We start from the raw sequence: 24825 nt of genomic DNA, 5'->3' as shown, positions 1-24825 counted from the left end.
TAGGGGAGATGGTCCATAATGAACTTAAGAAAACATTTAAAAGAACGTTACCTGAAAACCCAGAAGCTTTCCTTCTGGGAAGAATAACAATGGAAAAACCAAAAAAACAAACTACTCTATGGATGTATGTGACTACAGCTGCCCGAATTCTGGTAGCACAAAAGTGGAGAAAAGATGTAGTACCAGCAAGAGAAGAATGGCACCTTAAAATATTAGACTATATAGAACTTGCCAGCAAGACAACTAGATTAAGAAATAACGATGATAAGAATTTAAAAGAGGACTGGACATTATATGTAAAATATAGGGGGGAAATAGTATAACAAGAAAGTAAGTGTAACAGACTGGGGCGCGGGAAATACTCAGCAGCAGATGTGACCAAGTGGGACAGTGTAAGGTAATGAAAATAATTTAGTAAAATAAGAAAACGCAGTCAAAAAGACAACAGATAGGAAAACAGATAAAAAGTGGAAGGCTAGTTAAAATTAAGGCTTATAAGAGTTATAATATGTTACTATTTTTATTTACAGATATGTGTCATATACTTATGTTAGTCTCCCCCCCCCCCCCGTTTCTTATTACCATGTGTTTGACTGTAACATACCGTACTATGCATTGATGAAACAGAATACAGGGCCATTGAGGACAATTGGCAGTGCAAGACAACTGCCCTGGCCCTTTGCCCTGAGGTGTGGACACAGACTGGGGGTTTGGAAGGAAACCAGCCTAGCTGTGTGTGAGGTGACAGGAAAAGAGAGTCTTGAGGAAGGGTTGCTGGAAAGAAGAAGAAGGAAGGAAGGAAGGAAGGAAGGAAGGAAGGAAGGAAGGAAGGAAGACTGGGATCCATCTTGGGCAGGCTGGCCGCTTGCTGGCTGGGAGAAATGCCTTCGACTCCAGGGCTGCACTGCTTTGGGGCACAAGCCCCTCTTGAAATGACCATACTGTAAGATCTGGACCCCCTCCATGCAGACAGAAGGTATAAATAGGCGAATAAACCATATTTCTTAAAGCTAGGGCATGCTCCGCCATATCTCAATTCTCCAAAGGAACACAGACTGGAACCCATTGGAACCCTGCCACAGCTTGGCAGAGAGAGGGGGTGGCACCCAACTTTTGTAACATTGTTTTGAGAGCAGGAATGAATGAACACTTTCTGCTTATAGGTGGTGCCTAAGTTGCTTAGCAGTAGCGCAAGACTAGGATTATGTCATCTACATGTCATCTAGAACTACCCTGTCCTCTTCATCTTGCTACAGCTCCTGTTGCCTCACTCCTTATTGCATCATTTCCAAATGCCTTGGTCTCCTTCCGATGTCACACTCCAGCTTCCATCAGCCCCAGCCAGCACGGCCAATACCCAGGTGGTCCAACAAGCTCTGGAGGGCCACAGGTTCTGCATGCCTGCTCCGAATGATTTGATGCAGCTCGTTCTAGCTGGATGCTATTGCAGCACGGCCTTAATGCAATAGTTGCAAGACCAGGGAGAGGCCCTTTGTCATGAAGAAAGAGCACGGCCTGTTCCCCCACAATCTCCTCACCCTGTTATTAAATCGTCATATTGATTACAATTTCAACATGACTACTACCTCCTTATCTAATTGCCACCATGCAGTAACAAATGAGGAAGCTGAGGCAGCCTTCACAAAAACTTTCAGGCAGCCTTGAAGATGAAGACAGCTCAATAAGGAAGCAGATGTTTCCAGACCATTCAAAGGCACAAGCTGATCCTAAAACCGAGGGATAAAGCAACCAGGGCAATGGTGGGAGTGAGCGGGTTCATTGCCATTGCCATTGTAACTCTCCTGATCGTGCAGTTCCTAAAACTGCAATGGCTGAGTCGGCAGTACCCACCCGGGCCAACCCCCTTTCCCATCATTGGAAGTCTGTGGCGCTTGGACTTGAGTCTCAACCAGGAAACATACACCAAGGTATTTATTTTTGCTGGCGTGATTTGCCATATTGTTGAAATGAAACTGATTTAAGATTGCAGCAGCAGAAGGGAAGGGGGTCAGAATACTTTGGCGACTTGTAACGAATAAAGATGGGTTAGAACAGCACACGGGAGTTGACCGAGCAGGCGGTAGGGGTCCCTGAGCGGGCAGTGGGTGTCCATGGGCCAGTTAAACGACCCCATGGGCTGCTTGTGGCCCGTGGGCCTTAGATTGCCGACCCCTGGTGTATCACCTTCGTTGTATAAATTGTGGTTTCTTCTGCTTGTAAACCACCTTGTGTAAAGTAATATAGAAAGGCAGTATACAAATTAAAAGTGAAATGAAAAAAATGAAATGAAATGCAAAAGAAGGTATGTATTTAGAAGTCTCAAGCAAATAATTGTCGATGCTTCTTGTAAGTGAGACAGGTTTTTGTTTATGTTTTACTGAGAGAAGAGTACGTCTCCCCACCGTTTTTGCAGCCAGGAAGATGTGGTGTTCATGTGAACCCCCTCCAATATTATTATTACTACTATTATTATTATTATTAATGTTATTATTTCTATGCTGCCCACTTCACTGGGTTGCCCCAGCCACTCTGGGAGTCTCCTGACAAAATATTAAGCCTTTTGAATGCCCTTCCATCAGATGTCAAGGAGAAAAATAACTATACAGCTTTTAGAAGATGTCTGAAGGCACCCATTATCGGGAAGTTTTTAATGACTGATGTTTTATTATGTTTTTATACTGTGTTGGAAGCTGCCCAGAGTGGCTGAGGCAACCCAGTAAGGTGGGCAGGGTATAAATAATAAAATGATGATGATAATGATACCATTTGGGCAGGACACACCATTTCCCATACATTGCTTACATAATACACTTGTTGCTCTGGCTGTTACTTCTTGTACTCGATTATAAGTCACACCAAGGCCCAGATGAGACAGTTTACCTATAATTGTTTTCTTTAGTGACAGTGTGAATCACGAGACCTATATACAGTGGTAGGGGTGTTTCTGTCTCTGAAACATGAAGTACAGTGGTGCCTCGCAAGACGAAAAGAATCCGTTCCGCGAGTCTCTTCGTCTTGCGGTTTTTTCGTCTTGCGAAGCAAGCCCATTAGCGGATTAGCGCTATTAGCGGCTTAGCGGGCTTAGCGGATCAGCTGATAAGCGGCTTAGGGGATCAGCTGTTAAGCGGCTTAGTGGCTTAGGATCAGCTGATAAGCGGCTTAACGGCTCGGGGAAAAGGGGGGGGGAGGAAAAAAAACCTGCAGGAACTCGCAAGACATTTTCGTCTTGCGAAGCAAGCCCATAGGAAATTCGTTTTGCGAAGCACCTCCAAAACGGAAAACCCTTTCGTCTAGCGGGTTTTCCGTCTTGCGAGGCATTCGTCTTGCGGGGCACCACTGTACACTCTGAGCATGTTCTTTTCTTTCATGTTTGATGCTCTTAAATCAAATAAGGGACGATGACAGTTTTATGGTTAGATTTGCGGGGGTGGACAATATGACCTTTGAAGATGCTTCCAATTCCACAAGTCCATGATTCTATGGTTCTATGATGGGGTGTGTGTGTTTAATCCTGATGTATATTTTGCTCTAGGAGGCTTAGTTTGGTCAAAGTCGAATATACACCTCCAGAGTTAATACTAAATACATTAATTCCAGTCAATGAACCACCATAGCTGCTAGTGGGCCATGAAAAATTGTGTCCCAGGCTTTTTAGACCTGTCTGCCCATGTACTATCTGAAACCAAAGGGGCATATTGGTTGCAAGACTAGTCCAGAGGAGGAGAACCTCTGGCATCTGTGGGTTGTGGTAATTCTTACTTGCTACGTCACGAGTCAATGGCGATCACTCCCTGCTGCCCTGCACAGGCAGCGGGGAGATTCAGGCAGGGGAAAACCAGGATTTATGAGCCAAAAATCCTGGCAATGCTGCCCAGTGTGGTCTGGGGAGTTCACTGCATCCCGCTTTGCCACTCAAGCCCGTGTCTGCCAACTTGAAAGGCAGAACTTGAAAGTTGGCATCCAGCCATCCTGTAGACTCAGGTCTGCCGTCGATCAGCTCTTAGCATCGACTCCATGACACTCTGCCACTGATCACCACTGGCATGTGCTCACCAACTCCTTCGCTAGGAATCTGGGAGACTTCCGACCCTTGCGTCCACGACTCGGCTAGCACCTGGCAAACAAGCAACGCTCTGCAGCCTGGACTCTGCAACTTGGACACCGTAACCTGTGCACCGTAACCTGTTGATGGATCTCAACCAAAACTCTCTGCTACCTGCTCCTTAGTCCCTGTAGTCCAGGTTGACATCTCAGGAACATAACTTGCTGAAACAGTAACTTGATTTGCATTTGCTTTTATTACCGTATTTTTCGCTCTATAGGGCGCACCTGACCATAGGGCGCACCTAGTTTTCAGAGGGGGGAAATCAAGGGGGGAAATGATTCCCCCCCCCCCAGCTCTGGGAGCTCTGTGCACTTCTCCCAGACCTTCTCCCTGCTATTGCAGGAGGTGGGGGAATTCCGAGCTTGTGGGGCTGGCGGTGGGGGAAAGTGGTGCTTTCCCCCACCGCCAGCCTCAAAGACCAGACTCTCCTGGCTTCAGCGAAAGCAACGCGAAGCCTCCGGAGCGCAGGCTTCGGAGACTTTGCGTTGCTAACGCTGAAGCCAGGGAGCCTGCATTCGCTCCATAGGACGCACACACATTTCCCCTTAATTGCAAGCTGAAATCCTTTGACAGATGGAACAAGTGGAAGAATGCAATGTTGAATTCCACCCTCTATTTTGCACTGACGTCAAATGAGCCTCACCAACTAAGGGGACAACCAACAACATTCCTGCAGATGATCTCAGTGATTCAGCTGGGATTTAAGGGTCCAGGTGGTCCTTAAGATACCCTTAGGTATGGAGAAGGAGGATGCCCCAGCAGCAGCACTGAAGTAAGGTTCATCTACCAGTCCAGTCAGCTTTTGTATGTGTCATGGACTGGTTGGATGCAGAGGAATGGTGGGAGGAACCAGCTAGGGTTGGCGGCTCAGAGTCCAGGGAGCGATGGTGGGATGATGAGTGGTCAGAGGGAGAAGTCTGAGAAGAGGAGGTGTTGGAAGGTGAAGAGGTAACAGGGCTCAGTGAGCAGGGGGAGTCTGTGGTAGAGAGAAGTCCAGAATCAGAGGCAGAAGCTGAAGCAGGAGAGGACAAGAGGCAGAGATGTGTCAGCCTGGTGAAGAGTCACGGGTATCCCCCCCTCCTGCTGTGACAAGCTCCCTCCACCCTTGACTCCCAGCACCAGAAGAGGCATGAAAAGGGCAGAGGAGAGGTTGGCTTCACACAGGAGCAATTTCAGATTGTTTGGAGAAAGCACTGGCGAAGAGGGGACAGACGACTGCGAGGAGCCGAGGACTCAACAACTGATTTTCATGGAGTTAAGATCACAGAGAACGAGCTGCTTTGCCCATTAGGCCTGACACTCGGCCAAGTCTGCGGAAATTGTGTTTTTGCTAATACTGTAAAGAGCAAACTCTGAACTGTGTGATTTACTGCCGGTTTGCATTTTGACAGTATGTGGAACGGGAAGGAGGTGCCAACTTGTTGTTCATTTCAGGCAGCAAAGCATATTGGGAGGAAGTTGCTTTTGCTAGAGTTGCCTACAAAGTTGTTTCAAAAAAGAATTAAATAAATAATTGCAAGAAAAGTTATTTTATTTTATTTGTCTCAATTGCAGATATCAAAGGATTATGGGAGGATCTTCACCATGTGGGTGGGACACAAACCCATGATTATCCTGAATGGGTTCGATGCTGTGAAAGAGGCGTTGATCACGCATTCCGAACAGATGACGGGCCGGCCCATGACCCCTTTCGTGATTGATACAATGAAGGGAAAAGGTAAGTCAACCTCCTTACCGTTAAGAGTGTTGAGATTTCTGGGCTCTACCTTGATCAAATGCAACAAAATGCACTCAAATAGGGGGCGGGGAGCATACAGGGGGAAAAAACAATGTCCATCAAAAATGTTAATTGAATTCCCAATACACGCAGGTTCCGCTGTCGATCCGCTCGCCATCTGAAAATTCACTTATCTTAACGTACAAAATTATGACCTCGCTAAACACTCCACAGATTCAGATATCCAAACAGCCAGAGTTTGCCCACTTCCTTACTTCGTTGCTTGCTTGTGTTTCGTTAGACCGGACAAATCAATTTTCCCTTTGTCTCTCTTTTGTGGTTTGGCTGCAGCAATTCCTAGGAACAAACCATGGAGAGGGGGAATCAATCAAATCCCCATTTAGAAATGTTCTCATAGGAATCAATAGAAATTGTGGACTCATTATGAGAACACTCACCTAACAAATGATTTCCAGGGAACGCACTGTGTTTGGTAAGCCGGACCTGCGTAACTAGTGGTACCGTTCTTAACCTGAAACCGTTCTTAACCTGAGGTACCACTTTAGCTAATGAGGCCTCCCGCTGCCACCACGCCACCAGTGTGCGATTTCTGTTCTCATCCTGAAGCAAAGTTCTTAACCCGAGGTACTGTTTCTGGGTTAGCAGAGTCTGTAACCTGAAGCGTCTGTAACCCGAGGTGTCTGTAACCCGAGGTACCACTGTATATTGGAATGGACAAATCAGAAATGGACAAATCAGTCTATTTCCAGGCCCTCTTGTTTTTGCATACGATGCGGGGATATAGGATGCTATTTTCTACAAAGTAAAAATATGAGTCCACCTAGCTCAGAACCTGCTACTCCAGAGGACCCCGCTGTGGCACCTGCAGGCATTGGGGTACCCACGAGTACCTCCTGTGGCACCCACAAATGTTCTCAGTAACTGACCCCTTCAAAAATCCACAGTGCATGAGCGGCTGCTGGCAGATATTCGAGTAGCCATGGCAGAGTGTGGACGAGCTTCTACATACAAGCACACACACCATCGAAATTCATACCCAGTGGATCCAAATGGCATCCATCCATACTTCCTCAATAGGAATGAGCTGCACACACCAGAAGCATTTCTACTTGGAATTTTAGGCAGTGATATCCCGAAAAATATAAGAGAAATCTTTTTATATGCAACAGCCACTGCCCGGTTATTAATTGCATCAAACTGGAAAGGGGGAAAAGTACCAGCAGTAAGGGAATGGCAGAACAAGTTATTAGACTATCCAGAATTGGCTCAGATAGATTAAGGGGAAATACAAAACAATCATTCCTGCAAAAATGGGATATGTTCAAGAAATACCTACAGAAATAACATCTATGGCAGTGTTTGAATAACCCTTGTGTAAATTAAATACTACTAAGCAAGGGAAAACGGTATGATATGTTATAAGAAAGTACTAGAAACTATAGTAAGAGTAAGGTAAGAAGTATAAGTACATTCAATGTCGTAAATGTAACTTACATCGGGAAATGACGGGAAGTCTGTTTTCATATAATTTTTATTGGAATTTAGTTTATTGGATTTTTTTACTTTGGTTTATTTTTGTTTAGTTAGAAATTATAAGAAAAGAGCATGTACAAATACAAGTTTAAATCAATATTTAATGGTATAATTATTTAAGGCTGTACATGTACCAAAATTGTGTATGGATGTAAAATAATAATAATAATAATAGGAATGAGCTGCACATATGCCTTCCACCTCCCTCCACATTTTGCCCTGCCAGCTATGCATAATGAACACACAACTAGAGTTGGGTCAAGGATTGTCTGTAGCTCAAGTGCACAGCGCTCGGATTGCCCATTGAAAATCCTAGGTTCCATCTCTGGCTTCTCCAGGCTGTTGTTGTTGTTGTTTATACCTTGCCTTTTCCTGGACCAGGGCTCAAGGCAGCTCACACAATTTAAAGCAATCCAGATAAAATACCAACAGCTAAAAACATACAAACTTTTTTTCCGTAAGGCATACCGTATACAGTTCTTTGATGCCTTTCTCCCCACCCCACTCCAATGCTTCTATAACGTATTGCTTATCTGCTCTAACAGGAGTTCTGTTTGCAACTGGCCACATCTGGAAGCAGCAGAGGCGCTTTAGCCTGACGACCCTGCGGAATTTAGGCATGGGGAAGAAGGGCGTGGAGTATCGCATTCAACAGGAGTCGAACTATCTCCTTGAACTATTTCGAAACGAGGGAGGTCAGAAACACCACCATTATTATATAATAATAATAATAATAATAATAATAATAATAATAATAATTTATTATTTATACCCCGCCCATCTGGCTGAGTTTCCCCAGCCACTCTGGGCGGCTTCCAATCAAGTATTAAAAACAATACAGCATTAAATATTAAAAACATTATGTGCAGTTTCAAGCTTGTGAATTGATCAGCACTTCTGGTCGGGGCTAACAATGCAGAAATGGAAGGTTTAACTGCCCAATGCATTTATAGGATCAGTTTCTTCTAGTGTGACTATTTAAGCTTCTAGGCCTCGTGGGTGTAAGACTGAAAAGCATAGGCATGCCTAGGATGTGTCCGTTGAAGCTCTGGAATTTACGCAGCTCATAAATGCTTTAGTTGAGATTCCTGCATCTGCAGTGACCTTCAGGGCCCCTTCCAATTCTACAGTTCTATGATCCAGGAAACCACATATTTAAAAATGTGATAATCTGCAAGTCTATGGAGACTGCCCTTTCCCTCTCCCCTCCAGAATCACCCACAATGCAGGAAGGCACCCTCCCTGGCTCCTTTGGAACCAACAACTAAAAAACAGAGCACAGCCTCTTTAAATGCAACAGCTTGCTTCCAAGAGGGCAGAGCTAGAGGCAATTGCTTGGCTGCAGGACTCTTTAGGGCCCCACTTGACTGCCAGCTGCTGCTGAAGCAACATTATTGTCTGCTCCTTGCATAGAGCCTTTGGCGTTGACTCCAATGGGAGCCGACTGGAGGAGGAGTTCTGAACTCCTGCCCTGATTCTTGGCAGGGCTCCAGGGTTGAGACTGATTTTGTGCAGTGTTTCACTGATGTGTTTATTTGCTCTTGCACCCTGGGAAAACACCACACAAAAAGAACCTTGGTGCAATCCTACCTAACTTGCCCCGAGGGATTTAGTCTGGGTCTTGTGCAGGATCGTCTGCAAAGAGAAGGCCACTTTTGGGTTCAGTCTCACTCTTCTAGCATGCAGCAAGGAACAGTCTGTGAGGAGGAGGAGACGCTTCTACATGCAGGAAGTGACTCCATCTCCCATCACCCTGAGCAAGTATGGACCAAGGCCAGAAATGATGGGAGTTGTAGTACAATAACATGTGGCAGGCCAAAAGTTTCCCAGCCCTGAGTCAGGCAGAATCATACACTGAAAGAATGAAATGAAAGACAAGCACAAAAGCAATAATGAATGCAGCCACTTTTCGTGGCAGACCCAGCCCTCCTCCTCCTACTAGATTTGTTCCTGGCCTCTCAGGTGAAAACGTTTGGCTTCATATTAGGCAGGTCTAAATGCTGGTCTGAATGTTAAATGATGACAGTTTATCACACCTGCCCTTTCAGGGAAGCCCATGAACCCTGCTCTCGCCATCTTCCCTGCGGTCTCCAACGTGATCTCGTCCGTGGTGTTCGGGCATCGCTTCTCCTACGATGACGAGGTCTTCCAAGAAATGGTCAAGGCTGTCGATTTCATGTTCCATTTTTTGCCCAGTCCGTTTCGAATTGTGCGTGTTCCGAAAGATTTCAAAAAACAAAATTAAGTGAATGTTCTGTGTCAGAAGGGTAGCTGGGTTATTGCATCGGTCTGTCTTGAGAGGCAACGGAGTATGCCTCTCGGGGTTAAGTCAAACCGTTGCGTTAGAGGCACTGAAGTGACTTCTCTGGGATGCTAGCCTGAGCAGTGTGTCTGGAGGTCCTGGGCTGCCCAGGGGACAAGACTCCACTCCTGTCCTCACTGAGGTGGTCCAAAGGAAAGCAGAGCAAGGTGTTTGGCACCATCTTGGCTGCAGGAATTGCCAGAAGGAGGCGAACATGGCGCCATCCAACTGTCTTAGGGACACCACTCTGGATTTGTGTAGGGTTTATTCCTTAGTTTTTTCTTCTCCCAAAAGTATCCTGCAAGGTTTTGAACTAGGGCCTCAAAGACCAGGATTCAACCACAAAATTCATTGGGCAACATTTAGCTAGACACAGTCTCTTAGCCTAACCCAGGCATTGGCAAACTTGGCCCTCCAGATGTTTTTGGCCTACAACTCCCATGAACCCTAGCTATCAGGACCAGTAGTCAGGGATGATGGGAATTGTAGTCCCAATCTGGAGGGCCGAGTGTGCCTATGCCTGGCCTAACCTAACTCACATGGTTGTAGTGAGGATGAAAAGGGAAAGGGGTGAACCTAAGAAGAGTCCTGCTGGATCAGGCCAAAGGTCCCTCTAGTCCAGCATCCTTTTTTGTGTGTGCCCAAGAGCCCTCTCCCCTGCTGTGGCTTCCAGCACCTGCCATTTCAGAAGCATCACAGCCTCCAACAGTGAAGACAGAACTGACTAGCAGCCATGGGTAGTTTTATGTGATGCTACGTCGTCTTGGCATCCCTCATTGGTGCTTCAAAAACAATGTCAGGTCCATAATCTCTCTCTCTTTTTTTGTAACTGTTTTTATTTTTTCACTTTCTGATACACAAAGAGCAATAATAACAACAACCATAAAGCGAGGAAGAGAGACGATAAAAGCAAGAAAGGAGAAGAAAGCGAGGATCTGAGGAGAGACGGGGAGCAGTAGTATTCCAAAAACAGCAATGTAGTTTCAGACAATTATCCCTCATAAGCATATTACCCAAGGACCCATAATTAATATATTTATTTATTTATTTATTTATTTATTTATTTATTTATTTATTTATCTGTTAGCTTTAATAGCCTGAAGGAATACCCGGCCCTTCCATATACAAGATCCTTTTTGTGAGCCATAATTACACACTCACGAAAGCAGCCTTTGCTTACCCCCCCCCCCACATGCCCCACAACTGTCCCAGAAAAAATGGGACATCCCGTTTTCTCACGTGAGGGCAGGGCAGCCATTTTGGGTGTCACGATCTCACGCAATTTTGCTCTGAGCTCTCACCCCGAAAAGTGGCCCGATCTCAGTGTGGTGCCCAAAAAAGGCATGCTTTGGCGCACCGTGCAAGCATAGCTCTGGGGAAAGTGCATTTTTTGGGCTCCGTGATCTCACGTGGGTCCAGTGACTTGCGCAGGAGTACGGGCGGGAAGACATGCGTTCTGGCTTTGGGACTCAAAATATTAGAGGGTATGCCCGCGTGCCCTTCAAAGAGCTACGATTAACGCGGCGAGGGCAGATAACCAATTGTCTTCTCTTTCTCTCCATCTCCAGGCATATGATCTTTTCCCTGGGCTGATGCGCCATTTGCCGGGACCTCACCAGAAGGCATTTGAATGCTTGGCGAAAGGGCACGCAATTATAAGGGACGAGATCAGAAGCCACGAGAAGACCAGGGACCCAATTGACCCGCAGGATTTAATTGACTACTATCTGAATCAGATTGAAAAGGTAAGGGGCTGCCTTCTGTGAAGCTGGAGCTCATCTGAAGAGATGGTGGAAATGCTGGTAAATCATAGAATCGAAGAGTTGGAAGGGACCCTGAGGATCACCTGGTCCACCCCCTGCAATGTAAGAAGTGCAGCTAAACCATCTATGAAAGATGGCTATCCAACCTTTCCTTAAAAGCCTCCAAGGAAGGAGGGTCCACAACCTCCTAAAGGAGACATTTCCATTGTCAAACAGCTCATTTAACACTAAAAAAGAGTTAAACAGTGGTTCTGATAACCATAGCCATATGACGTTCTTTTTTAATGTTAATATTTTTTTAAAATAATATTTATTACTTTTCCAACAATTTAAACACACACAAAAATAAAAATAAAAAAGAACAATACAATACAACACAAAAACACTACATAACACATTAAACTGACAAAGCAAAACAAAAACAGTTTAAAAAAACATCAAACAATTTCAATATCTTATCTTTCATTCACTTATTTCAGTGACCTCCTCACACCTCCCTTTTTGTATTCCACTTCTGTTGATTGTTTCAGCAATTCCTTTCCATCTTCCTCTGCTTTCTATCCTTTAATTATCTTAACAGATTCTAGCCTTATTTTTCCCCTTAATACTCTATTAATCTATTTATACTTAATTCCTTATAACATTTCTACTAAAGCCATATAACTTCATTCCAACATTTTTCTAACATTCATTAATTTTACAATATTTCTGTAAATAGTCTTTAAACTTTTTCCAGTCTTCTTCCACCGATTCTTCTTCCTGGTCTCGGATTCTGCCAGTCATTTCCGCCAATTCCATATAGTCCATCAACTTCATCTGCCATTCTTCCCGAGTGGGTAAATCTTGTGTCTTCCAATACTTCGCGATGAGTATTCTTGCTGCTGTTGTTGCATACATAAAAAAAGTTCTATCCTTCTTTGACACCAATTGGCCAACCATGCCCAGGAGAAAGGCCTCTGGTTTCTTCAGGAAGGTATATTTAAATACCTTTTTCATTTCGTTATAGATCATCTCCCAGAATGTCTTAATCCTTGGGCATGTCTACCAAAGGTGAAAGAATGTACCTTCAGTCTCATTACATTTCCAACATTTATTGTCGGGCAAATGATAAATTTTTGCAAGCTTGCCTGGTGTCATGTACCACCTATAAATCATTTTCATTAAATTTTCTCTTAGGACATTACATGCCGTGAATTTTATACCTGTGGTCCATAACTGTTCCCAGTCAGCCATCATTATGTTATGTCCAACACTTTTTTAATGTTAATAATGTGTTATTAAAATGTGACACCAGAGGGTTCTGCAGAGCAACTAGCTATCATAAACTTAGGCAGACCTCGTGGAAAGGAAGCAAAGCGAAACCAAACAGGACTGTCTCAACGTTTTCTAATATCGTTCTAGCAACGTTTTTAAAGGTGAGTGTAGATCCAGCCTTACAGACAGGAAGTTCTTCCTGATGCTTAGTCGGAATCGCCTTTCTTGTAACTTGAAGCCATTGGTCTGAGTCCTACACTCTGAAGCAGGAAAAAACAAGCCTAAAACATTTGAAAATGGCTATCATATCTCTTTTCAATCTCCTCTTTTCCATACTCAGTTTCTTCAACTGCTCTTCATAAGGCTTGGCTCCTAGATCCTTTTCCAGCTGCACTGGCTCCTGGTGGAGTACAGGGTCAGATTTACGGTGCTGGTTTTGACCTTTAAAGCCCTTCACGGCTTAGGACCCTCGTACCTACGGGACCGCCGCTCCCGGTATGCCCCACGGAGGACCTTAAGGTCCATAAATAGCAACACCCTAGAGGTCCCGGGCCCTAAGGAAGTCAGATTAGCCTCAACCAGAACCAGGGCCTTTTCAACACTGGCTCCGGCCTGGTGGACGCTCTGTCTCCTGAGACCATTGCCCTGCAGGATCTGATTTCTTTCCACAGGGCCTGTAAGACAGAGTTGTTCTGCCTGGCCTTTGGGTTGGAATCAACTTGATCCCCTTCCCCTCTATCCTTTTTCCTTCCTCCTCCTGTGATGGAACTCCTATTCAGGGACTTCCCTGGCTTTTTTCTGGCCCATGTAGGACCAGTCTGGAAAGTTAGCCTTGTTGAAGACTTGTCGTTTTCATCCCCAAAAAAGTTTTTGATTTGAGTTTCCATTGAAATGAGTCTGTATTTTAATGTTTTAATATTTTATTTTAATCTTGTTTTTAAGTTGTATTTCAATCAATTTGTTTTTATATCAGGTGTTAGTCACTCTGAGCCCGGTCTTAGCTGGGGAGGGCGGGGTATAAATAAAATTTATTATTATTATCATCTTAGTTGCCCTCCTCTGCACACTTTCCAGACCATCTCACATAGTCATGGCTTTTCTCAAAGAATTCTGGGGGCTGCATTTTGTTAAAGGTCCTGAGAGTTGCCTCTGGCCCCACCTACTATGGTCCTTCAGAAGGTAGCCTAGACAGGAAGTCGGTCCACAGGCTGAAATGTCCCCCCACTCCTGCTCTGCTCTCTGCCCACCTGCCATTTGTTTCACACTGTATTGTGGCATAGTTCAGAATGCTACCCTATCCAGGGGCCACACAAAGAACGGAACGCCACTAAACCCTTTAACCTTACTCTCACCTTTTGGGCACCAACAGAGCAAAGACGACCCCAACAGCACATTTGACGAGGAAAACATGATCCACGTCATCACCGACTTCTTTGCAGCAGGGACCGAGACGACCTCCGTCACGCTTCTCTGGGCTCTCCTCTACATGCTAGCCTTTCAAGACATCCAAGGTGAGGCCTCCGTAACAAGTCCAGATACGTTTTATAGGTAGAAAGCATCGTGTGGGAAGATCGGCACGAGCACATGCACAAGCTGGCTGAACAGGCGGGGGCAGGGGCAGGACTTTGCAGCCTGTTTCACTGAAGCAAAGAGTTGGTTTTGAAAGCTGGTTGCTGTGCACCTAATTTGCCAGCGCATATACCACCTCCACCGTTTCGCTTAACGTTTTACACACACACACACAAACACAATTTTAATAAAATTTTCTAATTTGCATTTCAAAATATTCATTTAAACAACCTTAAATCAATGGCTTCCCTTCTTCTCTTTCCGTGGTTCGTTTTGCTTACCAAGCATCCCTGCATATTTTACAACATGAACTAAACCATTCAGTAAACCACTGTTATATCCATCAAAACTTATTGACACTGTTGAATTTATCTGAATGCTACCAGTGTTTTTAAATGAACACAATTTTCACCCATATATTCAGTAAACATCTTCCAGTCTTCTTCAAATGTACATTCTTCTTTTTCACTTATTCTATATGTTAAATCTGCAAGTTGCACGTATTCCATCAGTTTAAGTTGCCATTCTTCTTTGGTTGGGACCTCGCTCGTTTTCCATTTTGAGACTAACAAGACAAGGGCCATAGTAGTAGCATATATAAATAGTCTTTTTGATACTTGGGAATTTCCTTCTGAACTATCAACATTAGTTTATCCTTAACATACTAACCCAATTGGTCAGTGTGGGTGAACTGCAAGCCTGGGGCTGGAAGTGGCTCTGCAGGTAATGCTACCTGGCCTTCAGAACTCTCCCCTGGTCACAGCCCTCACATCTTCCATTTCATAGCGCAAATACTGTATTTTTCTGTCTATAAGACGATATTTTTTCCTTAGTAATAATAGGCAAAAATTGTGGGTCGTCTAATACACGGATAGCAGAGGGGGGACAGGCGATTGGTGGCAACAGCCAGCAGAAGATTGGCAGTGGCGACTGAGCTTGTGATTGGTTGCTTTGGCAAGACCTGCTGACGATTGGCTGCCGCCGCTGCAATTGGGCTGGTTATTTATGGCCGCAGCATGCGTGCCTGCAATTGGCCGTGGTTGCGTCGAGTGTGCAGGTGGGCTTTTGGCAGCGAGCGTGCAGATGATTGGTGGCTGCAGCTATGGGTGCGATTCTCATTGGCGGGCAGGCTGTAGAACTCTAGACAATCTCCCCCCCCCCAAATAGTTTTGTTGCAGTCCAAAAAAATAGGGGTCGTCTTTTACATGGGGGCGTATTATACACGGAAAAATACAGTCTTTTTGCCTGGCTGAGATGTGCTCCTGAAGTCTGATCGCTGGCATAGCCTGACTGGGGCTGTGGTGGGGGCGACCCCAGACATGTGATTCTGAGGGTGTGAGAGGACACAACCAGGTGCCCCCACTGCAGGCACCCTGCGGGGAGGCAAGCTGCCCCAGGGCCGGATCTTTGGGGCTGGGACGGGCCCCACACTGCACTTGCCCAAGTTGCCTGCCCACCAGCCAGCCCTTTCCCCCTCTGCACAGACATTTCATTTGACGCGACGCTGCCACTGACCTCTGACGCCGCTCCCAGGTGCCCTGCAAGGAGGCAAGCCGCACAGCGACAGCATCTCCTCTCCTAGAGAGAGAGGAGAGCGTGGCTCTGCTTTGGCCATCCAGGCTCCCCCCCACCTCACCGGAACTAAGCAGGACCTCGTTGCACCACCTGCCTGCCCAGCACCCACGCAGGGGGAAGCCCCAACTGGCTGATGTAGAGCCATGCTCACCAGTCTCTGTAGGAAGAGGCTCTGTCCAAAGGCCCAGCCCCGGTGCAGCTTGCACCCTCTCAGAATCCAGTGGCATTGATTGGCACTGGAGGGCTCTGTTCACCCTCCGCACCCCATCCCCGACGTGCGCATGTGTGCCTGCTCTGGGCATCAGAAACTCACCCTACGCCACCGACTGATCATGCTTCTTCCTTGCCTGGATGGAAGACGGAGAGGCGTCAGGGGATGTGTGCAGAAACTAGCCTGCTGCACAAAAGTGAAATTTTCCATCACTGCTCCATGCACTTTTGCTTCTGCCTCCTCCCCCCCCCCGGCTAGGATATGGCCCCCCAACAGTTTCACGGAAGGCAGTGTGATCTTTGGGGTTTCCTAGTCCTGACATGGATCAAATATAAATTTATCCGAAGGACTGCCGAGGTTCCTCCGCTAATCTGACATGACATGGTGATTTGTATGCATACGTGTGTATATTTCACCAGAAAAAGTCCGGGAGGAGCTACATGCCGTTCTGGATCCTTCCAAAGAGGTCTGTTACGAGGATCGGAAGAGGTTGCCGTACACCAATGCCGTCATTCATGAGGTCCAGCGCCTCTGCAATGTCCTGCTGGTTGGGTCCTTCAGAGAATGCACAACAGACATAACCCTGCAAGGCTATCGTCTTAAAAAGGTATATCGATTCTCCTCCTTCTGTTATACCTTAAATTCCCATGGAATGTGGGGAACCACTTTATATTAAGTCAGACCATCTGGAGGGCCACAGGTTCCCGGCTCTGCTTCAGAGTGGCCTTAGCACTAAGTAGACCCATTGAAATTTATGGACCTAACTTGGTCGTGTTCATTAATTTCAGCAGCCAAATGAGCAAAACCTCAGTAAAATACCACCCAATGTATTTGAGTTATGCAAATATCATACAGAAGTACAGTGGTACCTTGGTTGTTGAATGGCTTGGCTCCCAAACAAATCGACTCCCAAATGCCGCAAACCCGGAAGTGAGTGTTACGGTTTGCAAACGTTTTTAGGAAGCCAAACTTCCGACGCAGCTTCCGACTGAGTGCAGGAAGCTCCTGCAGCCAAGCGGAAGCCACGCCTTGGTTTTCGGGTGGTTCTGGGAGTCGAACAGATCCCCAGAATGGATTAAGTTCAACAACTAAGGTACCACTATACTTAAGATTCCATTCCCACTCTGATTTCTTATCATCTGTCCAGCAAGAGCGAATATGCACCCCTTTCTCTTGACACCCACAGCAGCAAGAGAGGGGAGGAAATCACCCAAAGCAGATCTGTCCAGGAGCTTACTTTGATCTGTCCATATGTGGATCCATTGGAACTGAGGAGTTGATTATAATCATTACTTAATGGTTTTGCAGGGCACCGTCATCATCCCCGATGTAGCTTCTGTCTTGTATGACCCTGACCACTGGGAGACGCCTCATCAGTTCAACCCAAATCACTTCCTGGACAAAGATGGAAAATTCTTCTGCAAGGAAGCCTTCATGCCCTTTGCAGTAGGTAAGTGTGCCCTCTCTCCCACCCCACCCCAGAAAAATGCTCGCAGATGCCCCACAATGTATGTTGCATTGTGTGTGTGTCATTCAATGGCTGTGTGAGCCTTATGGAATAGTGTCACCTTTTCCTGGTCAGCAAGGAATATGCAAGACTGACTATAACTAACCTGGATCTCAATGTTCCTCCCCATGCAGGGCATCGCATTTGTGTGGGGGAGCGCTTTGCGCGGACCGAACTCTTCATTGTCTTCACCAAACTTCTGCGGGTTTTTAAATTACAGCTTCCAGAAGGAGTGAAGAGCGTCAGCATCAAGCCTATAACCGGAGGATTGGCCATGGTGCCACAACCCTATAAGCTCTGTGCTGTTCCTTACTAAGTTCCAGAGGGGAAGGGGGGCTATTTCTGCACACAGAGAGGAGGTGGGTGGGCTGCAGAGATGGGCTTCCTGACAGCTGAATTGCCCCTTTCATATCTACATGTTTTAAACTGGTTTTAGAATATTTAAATGTTGCTACTGATGGTTATGTTTCTGCTGCCCAGAACTCCTCTGGGAGAAGGAAAACCACTTCCGCCCTTCTGAGGAGGTGGGGTTGCGGGCGTCACAGCCCAGCCCCCATGCGATTGGGGGGATTCCCAGCCGTGTCACCCCCTGGCCAGCCAATCGGCTGGCTCTGGGGGCGTGGCCTGCCCTATTTAAGGCAGGACATGGCCGGGGATCTCCCTCTTTGCCGCTCCTCAGCTGTTCTGTTTTCCCACCCTCCCGCCCTATAGGTTTTGCCTTTGACCTTGCTATGGACCTCGGTTGGTCTCCGTTGTGGGGCCTGGTAGGAATTTTTCCACTTGGCAAATTGGCATCAGCCACTTGGTTTTCACCTAGCTCATAGCAAATTGTCACAACTTTTTGGGTATTGGCGGTTAGGCATTGGTATAATTCTGTAGTTGGAAGAGGGGAGGTAACGCCATCACCTGCCCCGCATATTGAAGGGTAGTCCGATAAAGGATTCCAGGGGGCGTGGCCCTGCCCGAAGCCTAGGGAGGTGAGGGCCTAAGGCACGCCCCCTATCAGTGACTCTGGGGGAGCTCCTATTTGATGTGCATCAGCAGGACTCCCTCTAAGACAGTAAGACAGAACTATTCCGCCTGGCTTTCAATTTGAACCTGGCCTGATCTTTTGTTCCCCTTCCTCCCTCCCCCTCCCCTTTTTGTGAAGATTGCCCGCTCTGGGATCCCACAGCTGGGTCTCCCCTGGTCTCCTCGCTGGCCCAAGTGGGACTAATTTAGCCAGCTAGCCCTGGTGATCATCTAATGTTTATTGGATGGATTTTCCCCCTAAATTGATTTTTGATTTTATTGTTCTTTACGCTTTATACCGTATTTTATGCTGTTTTCTTGGTAGCATCAATTAAGTGTTTTAAATTTGTTGTTAGTTGCCCTGAGCCCGGTTTCCTGAACTGGGAAGGGCGGGGTATAAATAAAAATGTATTATTATTATTTATTATAATGGTGGTTAACCCTTCCTGGACATCAAGGGGATGGGCTGAAGTTGGATATAGTTGGTTAGGACCAATGCCTAAGCCAATACCGCTCACCACCTGTAACCAATAAAGTTGTGGCCTTTTTTTAGCCCATTAACCTTAATAATTGTGTCATGTGTCATTATTTCCACTGGGGCGGGGAGCAGGAACTCGCCACACAATGTATTATAAATTGAAAAAAGAAACAAATATTCCTAATTTCATCCAGGTGGATATTCTTTTACCCAAGAACCCCTGTTAATAGGTTCACATGCCCATTTGTGACATTGCTATAATAATATGCCTTGCCCCCGAATGACTTATCATAGGCCCCATCTGCATTACATGTTTAAAAGCAGTATCGCACTGTCAGGGACAGGCTAGATGTGGAGGAATGGTGGAGGACACCTGGCCAAGGCCCCCCCAGGGAAACCACAGAGGGATTTGGATCCTGGCTCCTGGTGATGGGAAACTGGACACACGCCAGAGGAGGGGAGGAACTGGGAAGTACTGGAGGCTGGGAGCTTGGCGGAGGAGGAGGATGCACAGCACAGGGCAGGGACAGGAAACAGACCTGGCTGCTCTACCATAAAGCCACCCTGATGCCTTCTCTTCTTCCCCATCCACTCCCAGATCAAAGCATCTATGGCATGTTACAGAGCAGAGAGCCAGGCAGAAACAGAGAGGGTCCCTGGGAGCCCAACACAGAGGGATAGGAGCGAAGGGGAAGGTACAAGCCAGTCAGGGCAACTGTTTCACCTAGACAGCAGCAACCCTTTGAAGTCTCCCTGTGTTCTCTGTTCTGCTTCCTTCATAACGAAACTAACTGTAAGTTGGTCGGTCTTTCTCTGACCTGCGAATGCCCTGGTCTCCTTGTCGGCTCCTGTGACGTTAACATATGAGAGTGAGGGAGGTGAAATAGTTAAACAGGTTACCCAATCAGAACCCAGGGGGGTGGAGTCAGAGGAACTATAAAACCAGCTCTGGGAGGGGCGGAGAGGAGGAGTTCGTTGGGAGTTGGGTGGTTGGTTGGAGTGGGAGTGAATTGGGATAGAGTCTGTGGGTAGGTTGACTTAGGTAAAGGTAAAGGGACCCCTGACCATTAGGTCCAGTTGTGACCGACTCTGGGGTTGCGGCACTCAACTCACTTTACTGGCCGAGGGAGCCAGCGTACAGCTTCCGGGTCATGTGGCCAGCATGACTAAGCCGCTTCTGGCGAACCAGAGCAGCGCACAGAAACGCCGTTTACCTTCCTGCCGCAGCGGTACCTATTTATCTACTTGCACTTTGATGTGCTTTCGAACTGCTAGGTTGGCAGGAGCAGGGACCGAGCAATGGGAGCTCACCCCGTCGCGGGGATTCGAACTGCTGACCTTCTGATCGGCAAGTCCTAGGCTCTGTGGTTTAACCCACAGCGCCACCTGGGTCCCAGGTTGAGTTAGCGTAGCGAAATAAGCTGAGTCAGGAACAGTTAGGAGCTAGGAAGACAAGTAAATATCTGAGAGGTGGTTTAGTGAGAGAGAGCAGGTAGAGGAAGTTATAGGTCTGGATAGGCACCCCATGAATGTAATTGACCATTACTGTTTATGAAACCACACGCTTGTTAAACTACAATAAATAAACAGATGTTTATGTTCCAATTTAACCCTGACTGGACTCAGTATTGTATCAGGTAGAGCCTGGGTGGTGGCAGCGAGAAATAAAGTGGTGGCACAGGGATCAAGAGACAGTGAAATGTCCGGGGACCCTGTGTGATTGCCACAGCTCCCTCCCTGACAGATACCACTTTAAACAGTTGTGGCTTCTGCCAAAAAATCCTGGGAACAGTTGTTTGTCACTAAAGATCCCTGTTCTTTAGTGCAGGCTGGTCCATCAGGATGGCTGAGGGACAATGCGTGCTATGAGCCCCATGGAGATGTCATGGTGGGGATGGGCAGATCCAGGAGAGTTGGAGTTAGATGACGCGGGAGAGGGCAGAAGCAGGACCAGAGAGGAGAAATCAGCGTCTTAAGGAATGGCTGAGCTGGAGGAGTGGGGCCAGTGATCAAGAATCAGGGTTGGATTCTGGGGAAGGTTCTGTTCGGTCATCAAGGGGGTGGAGTGACTCCCCTATGAAGACAGGTTGCAGCATTTGGGACTTTCGGGTTTAGATCAGGGTTTCCCCAAACTTAGATCTCCAGCTGTTTTGGACTACAACTCCCATTACCCCTCACTAGCAGGAACAATGGTCAGGGATGATGGGAATTGTAGTCCAAAAAAGAGCTGGAGACCCAAGTGTGGGAAAACTTTGGTTCAGATAAAAGGTGAGTAAGAGGCGACATAAAAGCTTATAAAATTGTGCCTGGCACGTAAAAAAACCAGAAACCTTTTTGTTAGGTATTTTAGGTCAAGACATACCAAAGGAAATGAGGACTTTATTTATGTATGCCACTACAGCAGCAAGAATGTTGATTGCACAAAATTGGAAGACTGGAGAAATACCAAAAATGACAGATAGACTAAGAGAAAAAGACAACAGAGACTTTGAAAAAGATTGGGAACCATTCATATTATATTTGCAGAAACAAAGAAAGTCAATAGACTTGATGGCAAGATTTAAATAAACACTCACATTATTAGCATTAGAACCTGTTTAGAAGATAGTGAAATATGATGGTGTATTTACTGTTATTTTTATGTCTTTAGACTTGAAGTTATGTTATTAATAACTTTTTCTGTTAAGAGACAGCAAATTGGGTGAAAACAAACCAGAAGCGTAAGTTGGGGGAAGCCCTGGAGGGGAGGGAGGGAAGAACATATAGTAAATGTTAATAATCTGAGATGTATGTAATGAATGAAAAAGAAAAATGAATAAAAAAATTTTTTTTAAATTGTGCCTGGCCTAGAGAAAGCAGATAGAGAAAAGATTTTCTCCCTCTCTCATAACAAGTGAAGCTGAATGTTGGATGATTTAGGAGAGATAAATGACAGTCCTTCTTCACGCTGTTACCGGAAAAATCCGAGGGCTCCCTTGGACAAAATAAAGACACCAACCAGGATAACTTGGAGCAAAACAGCAGCCTGTAGGCTTGGCCTTTATTGAACTGTTGCAACAGGGTGTTCCCCTCACTTGCGAGAGAGAGGAAAGACCCAGAAAGATGGTGTGCAAAACCTTATAAAAACTTTTGAAATTCCCATCCTCTAGGTCAAGCCCACCCCCAGAAACATCATGCATACATTACAGAAAGGAGGGGTTGAGGGAGGAGTTGTGGTGGTAACCTGAGTGTCCTGTCACCTGGCTGGTTCCTCCTTTCCCCTGCCCATGAGTCACTTCCAGGAGACAAAGGGGAGTTGGCAGTTTCCTGCCCCCAGAGGGAAGATCTGATCATTGTCCTTTGTTTCAGTCCATGCTGAATCCACTCCCATATGCAAGTTCTTTGTGATCTTGATGTTCTTCTGTCTAGGACCACCAGGGTTGGCATAGCAACTGGGCAGGGCTCCTGTGGATGCGCTGGGATGGTGAAGGGATTATGGCTGACCAGAACCAAGCCACCCCCCTTTGATAGTCCTTGTCATATGGAGTAAAATAAAAATGGAACAGTGCAAATCCGATGTATGGTTGATTTTTCTATGAATTTATAACAGAAGTGTGGCATATGTAGTGTGTGAGTGTGAGTGTGTGAAGTTTGTACAAACTGAATGATTGGGGCGGGGGGTTCCTGCTACAACGCGGCATGTAGAGAAACGATGGAACTTGCTTCCACAGGAGGCAACCAACCTGAACGGCTTATAAAGAGGATGGGACAAATTCATGGAGGAGAGGGCTATCGATGGACACTCTAGCCATGTTGGCTCTGCTCTGCCTACACAGTTTGCTGCTGAATGCAAGTTGATGGAAACCGCAGGAGGGAAGAGGGCTCTTGTGCTCATGTTCTGCTCGCTGGCTTTCCACAGGCATCTGCTTGGCCACTGCAAGAACAGGATGCTGGACTAGATGGGTCATTGCCTGATCCAGGAAGCTCTTCCTATGTTCTTATGTCCAAGATGGGTCCTGTCCCTGGAATGTTGACCATGCAGAATCATAGGATCGTAGAACTGTAGAATTGGAAGGGACCCCTGAGAGTCATCAATAAAATAACAACAACAACAACAACTTATTTATACCCACACTGCCATCTACTGGGTCTGCAAATAATACCATGAATACACACAAATACAAGCTCTTAGTTTTATTTTCCAATAAGTATGCAAACATGAGATTATCACACCTGAATTGATAGCTATGCAGAACAGGATTTCACACTAACATTGAAACTATTTCCCGAACATCCAGCCTCATGATCTGCATAACTGGTTTTTCCTGTAGATAAAGGAAAAAGCCATTAACCAGATCCAAGATAAATAAAAAGCTCAACACATATTATTTCAGCCCTCCTACTTACCTTATGTTAATCCTCTCTTCACGCTTCCTGCCATCTCCGCTGTTCTTTGTCATAGATCTGTATGGAAACCAAAAGGTATAAAAACCAAGGCAGCTCTTTTGCTCGAGGTTCTCACTCCGTCCTTATTACGTGAGGGGGGACCCTGTTGCAACAGTCCCGTCCCCCCCATTCTTTCAATAAAGATCAGATTTTGCTTTCCTGAATCCTGGTGTTGGTCTTTCTCATTTCCCGACCGGAGCGGAGCCTAACCAACGGCGCTCTTCCAAGGGTTTCGGTCCTCCCTACGAGGCTGCGACCCCTTTATAGGGAATATTAATTTCATATTTCACTGTAAAGAAGTCATTTCCTTGACAGAACACATTTTTTGTATGATGCGCCTGTTTGGTCAGAAAACTGCATTGTGCAATACATGGGGTCATGCCCACCAGCTATGCCCTGCTGCCATAGGGGTCAAGACGGCACATGGATTAGCCACTCCCCTGCCATGAATGTGTACACTGGCCAGGTATCCAAGCATCAGAAAATAGTCTATGACTATTGCAAGTCACTCTCTTTCGAGTGCCATCAACCAGCTGAAAGTGGTGTTGGAATTGTCACAGAATTGTTATTGTGTACAGTGGGACCTCGGGTTACATAAGCTTCAGGTTACAGACGCTTCAGGTTGCAGACTCCACTAACCCAGAAATAGTACCTTGGGTTAAGAACTTTGCTTCAGGATGAGAACAGAAATCGTGCTCCGGCGGCGCGGCAGCAGCAGGAGGCCCCATTAGCTAAAGTGGTGCTTCAGGTTAAGAACCGTTTCAGGTTAAGAACGGACCTCCAGAACGAATTAAGTACTTAACGCGAGGTACCACTGTATTAGCATTCTGGGTCACTTTTTTAAAAATGAAACCCTAAGCCACTCGGGGAGGGGAAACAAACACTGAAAACTAGGATAAAACAACCTAAAATGCACAGGTTTTACACACAAACACACAGGGGAATTCCATAAAGGGGAGCCACCACTGAGAAAGCCCTGCTCTCCCCAGCTCCCTCTGAGGGGGTGCATGGAGAAGACCCTCAGGTGACATATGCTGGTGCCCCCTCACACCACGTCAAGACCTCAGATTTCCCACTGATTCCTCATCTCTCTCTCTCCCTGAGGACGTTAAAATAAACTGCTTTTCGATGTGAACCAGGAAATGCCCATGCGGAAAACGAAAGGCGCTCCTCTCTCCTTTTCCTACCTCTGGATTCAAAGCCGAGTCCGCGCTTCCACCATAGAGATGCCTAAATGTAGAGCGCCACCCCCTAGACGCTCGTCGAAAACCATAGTCCCAAAGGCCGCTTGCCGGTCACATGACCGGATGCCGCGCACACGAGCCTCAGCGAAGCCGGCCGGGAGCGGTGGGCC

At 46.3% G+C, this 24825-nt stretch overlaps 1 protein-coding gene and 1 long non-coding RNA gene across 5 annotated transcripts; one reads left to right on the top strand and one right to left on the bottom strand.

The window, feature by feature from the left end:
• Window positions 1-1609: 1609 nt before the first annotated feature.
• On the top strand, window positions 1610-18016 carry LOC308478403 (cytochrome P450 2J2-like). Of its 2 annotated transcripts, none has more exons than XM_081008098.1 (9): window positions 1610-1928; window positions 5660-5822; window positions 7922-8071; window positions 9425-9585; window positions 11247-11423; window positions 14065-14206; window positions 16470-16657; window positions 17359-17500; window positions 17692-18015. In XM_081008098.1, exons 1-9 carry the CDS (start codon window positions 1758-1760, stop codon window positions 17871-17873), a joined length of 1476 nt encoding a protein of 491 aa, XP_080864224.1. In that variant the 5' UTR covers window positions 1610-1757; the 3' UTR covers window positions 17874-18015. The 2 variants fall into 2 exon arrangements, with proteins under 2 accessions (XP_080864224.1, XP_080864225.1); XM_081008099.1 differs by lacking the exon at window positions 1610-1928 and adding an exon at window positions 4974-5053 and having other exon boundaries at window positions 17692-18016.
• Window positions 18017-23204: 5188 nt separating this feature from the next.
• Window positions 23205-24794, bottom strand: LOC308478178. Of its 3 annotated transcripts, none has more exons than XR_013986883.1 (3): window positions 24659-24794; window positions 23433-23489; window positions 23205-23350 (listed from the first exon to the last, which is right to left on the bottom strand). It is a non-coding gene; the product is annotated as an uncharacterized lncRNA (long non-coding RNA). The 3 variants fall into 3 exon arrangements; XR_013986884.1 differs by having other exon boundaries at window positions 23433-23730; window positions 24659-24778; XR_013986885.1 differs by lacking the exon at window positions 24659-24794 and having other exon boundaries at window positions 23433-24062.
• Window positions 24795-24825: the final 31 nt, after the last annotated feature.

This window comes from Podarcis pityusensis (assembly GCF_964106645.2).
Source record: "Podarcis pityusensis genome assembly, chromosome: 5".
Classification (NCBI taxonomy): domain Eukaryota; kingdom Metazoa; phylum Chordata; class Lepidosauria; order Squamata; family Lacertidae; genus Podarcis; species Podarcis pityusensis.
Note: the sequence above shows the minus strand (reverse complement) of the source record. Positions and strands in the feature narration are given on the sequence as shown.

Coding starts and splice junctions, on each gene's coding strand:
- LOC308478403 (XM_081008098.1), top strand. CDS start 1,758: ATGGTGGGAGTGAGCGGGTTCATTGCCATTGCCATTGTAACTCTCCTG. Junction 11,424..14,064: donor ATCTGAATCAGATTGAAAAG/GTAAGGGGCTGC, acceptor GGGCACCAACAG/AGCAAAGACGACCCCAACAG. Junction 16,658..17,358: donor AAGGCTATCGTCTTAAAAAG/GTATATCGATTC, acceptor ATGGTTTTGCAG/GGCACCGTCATCATCCCCGA.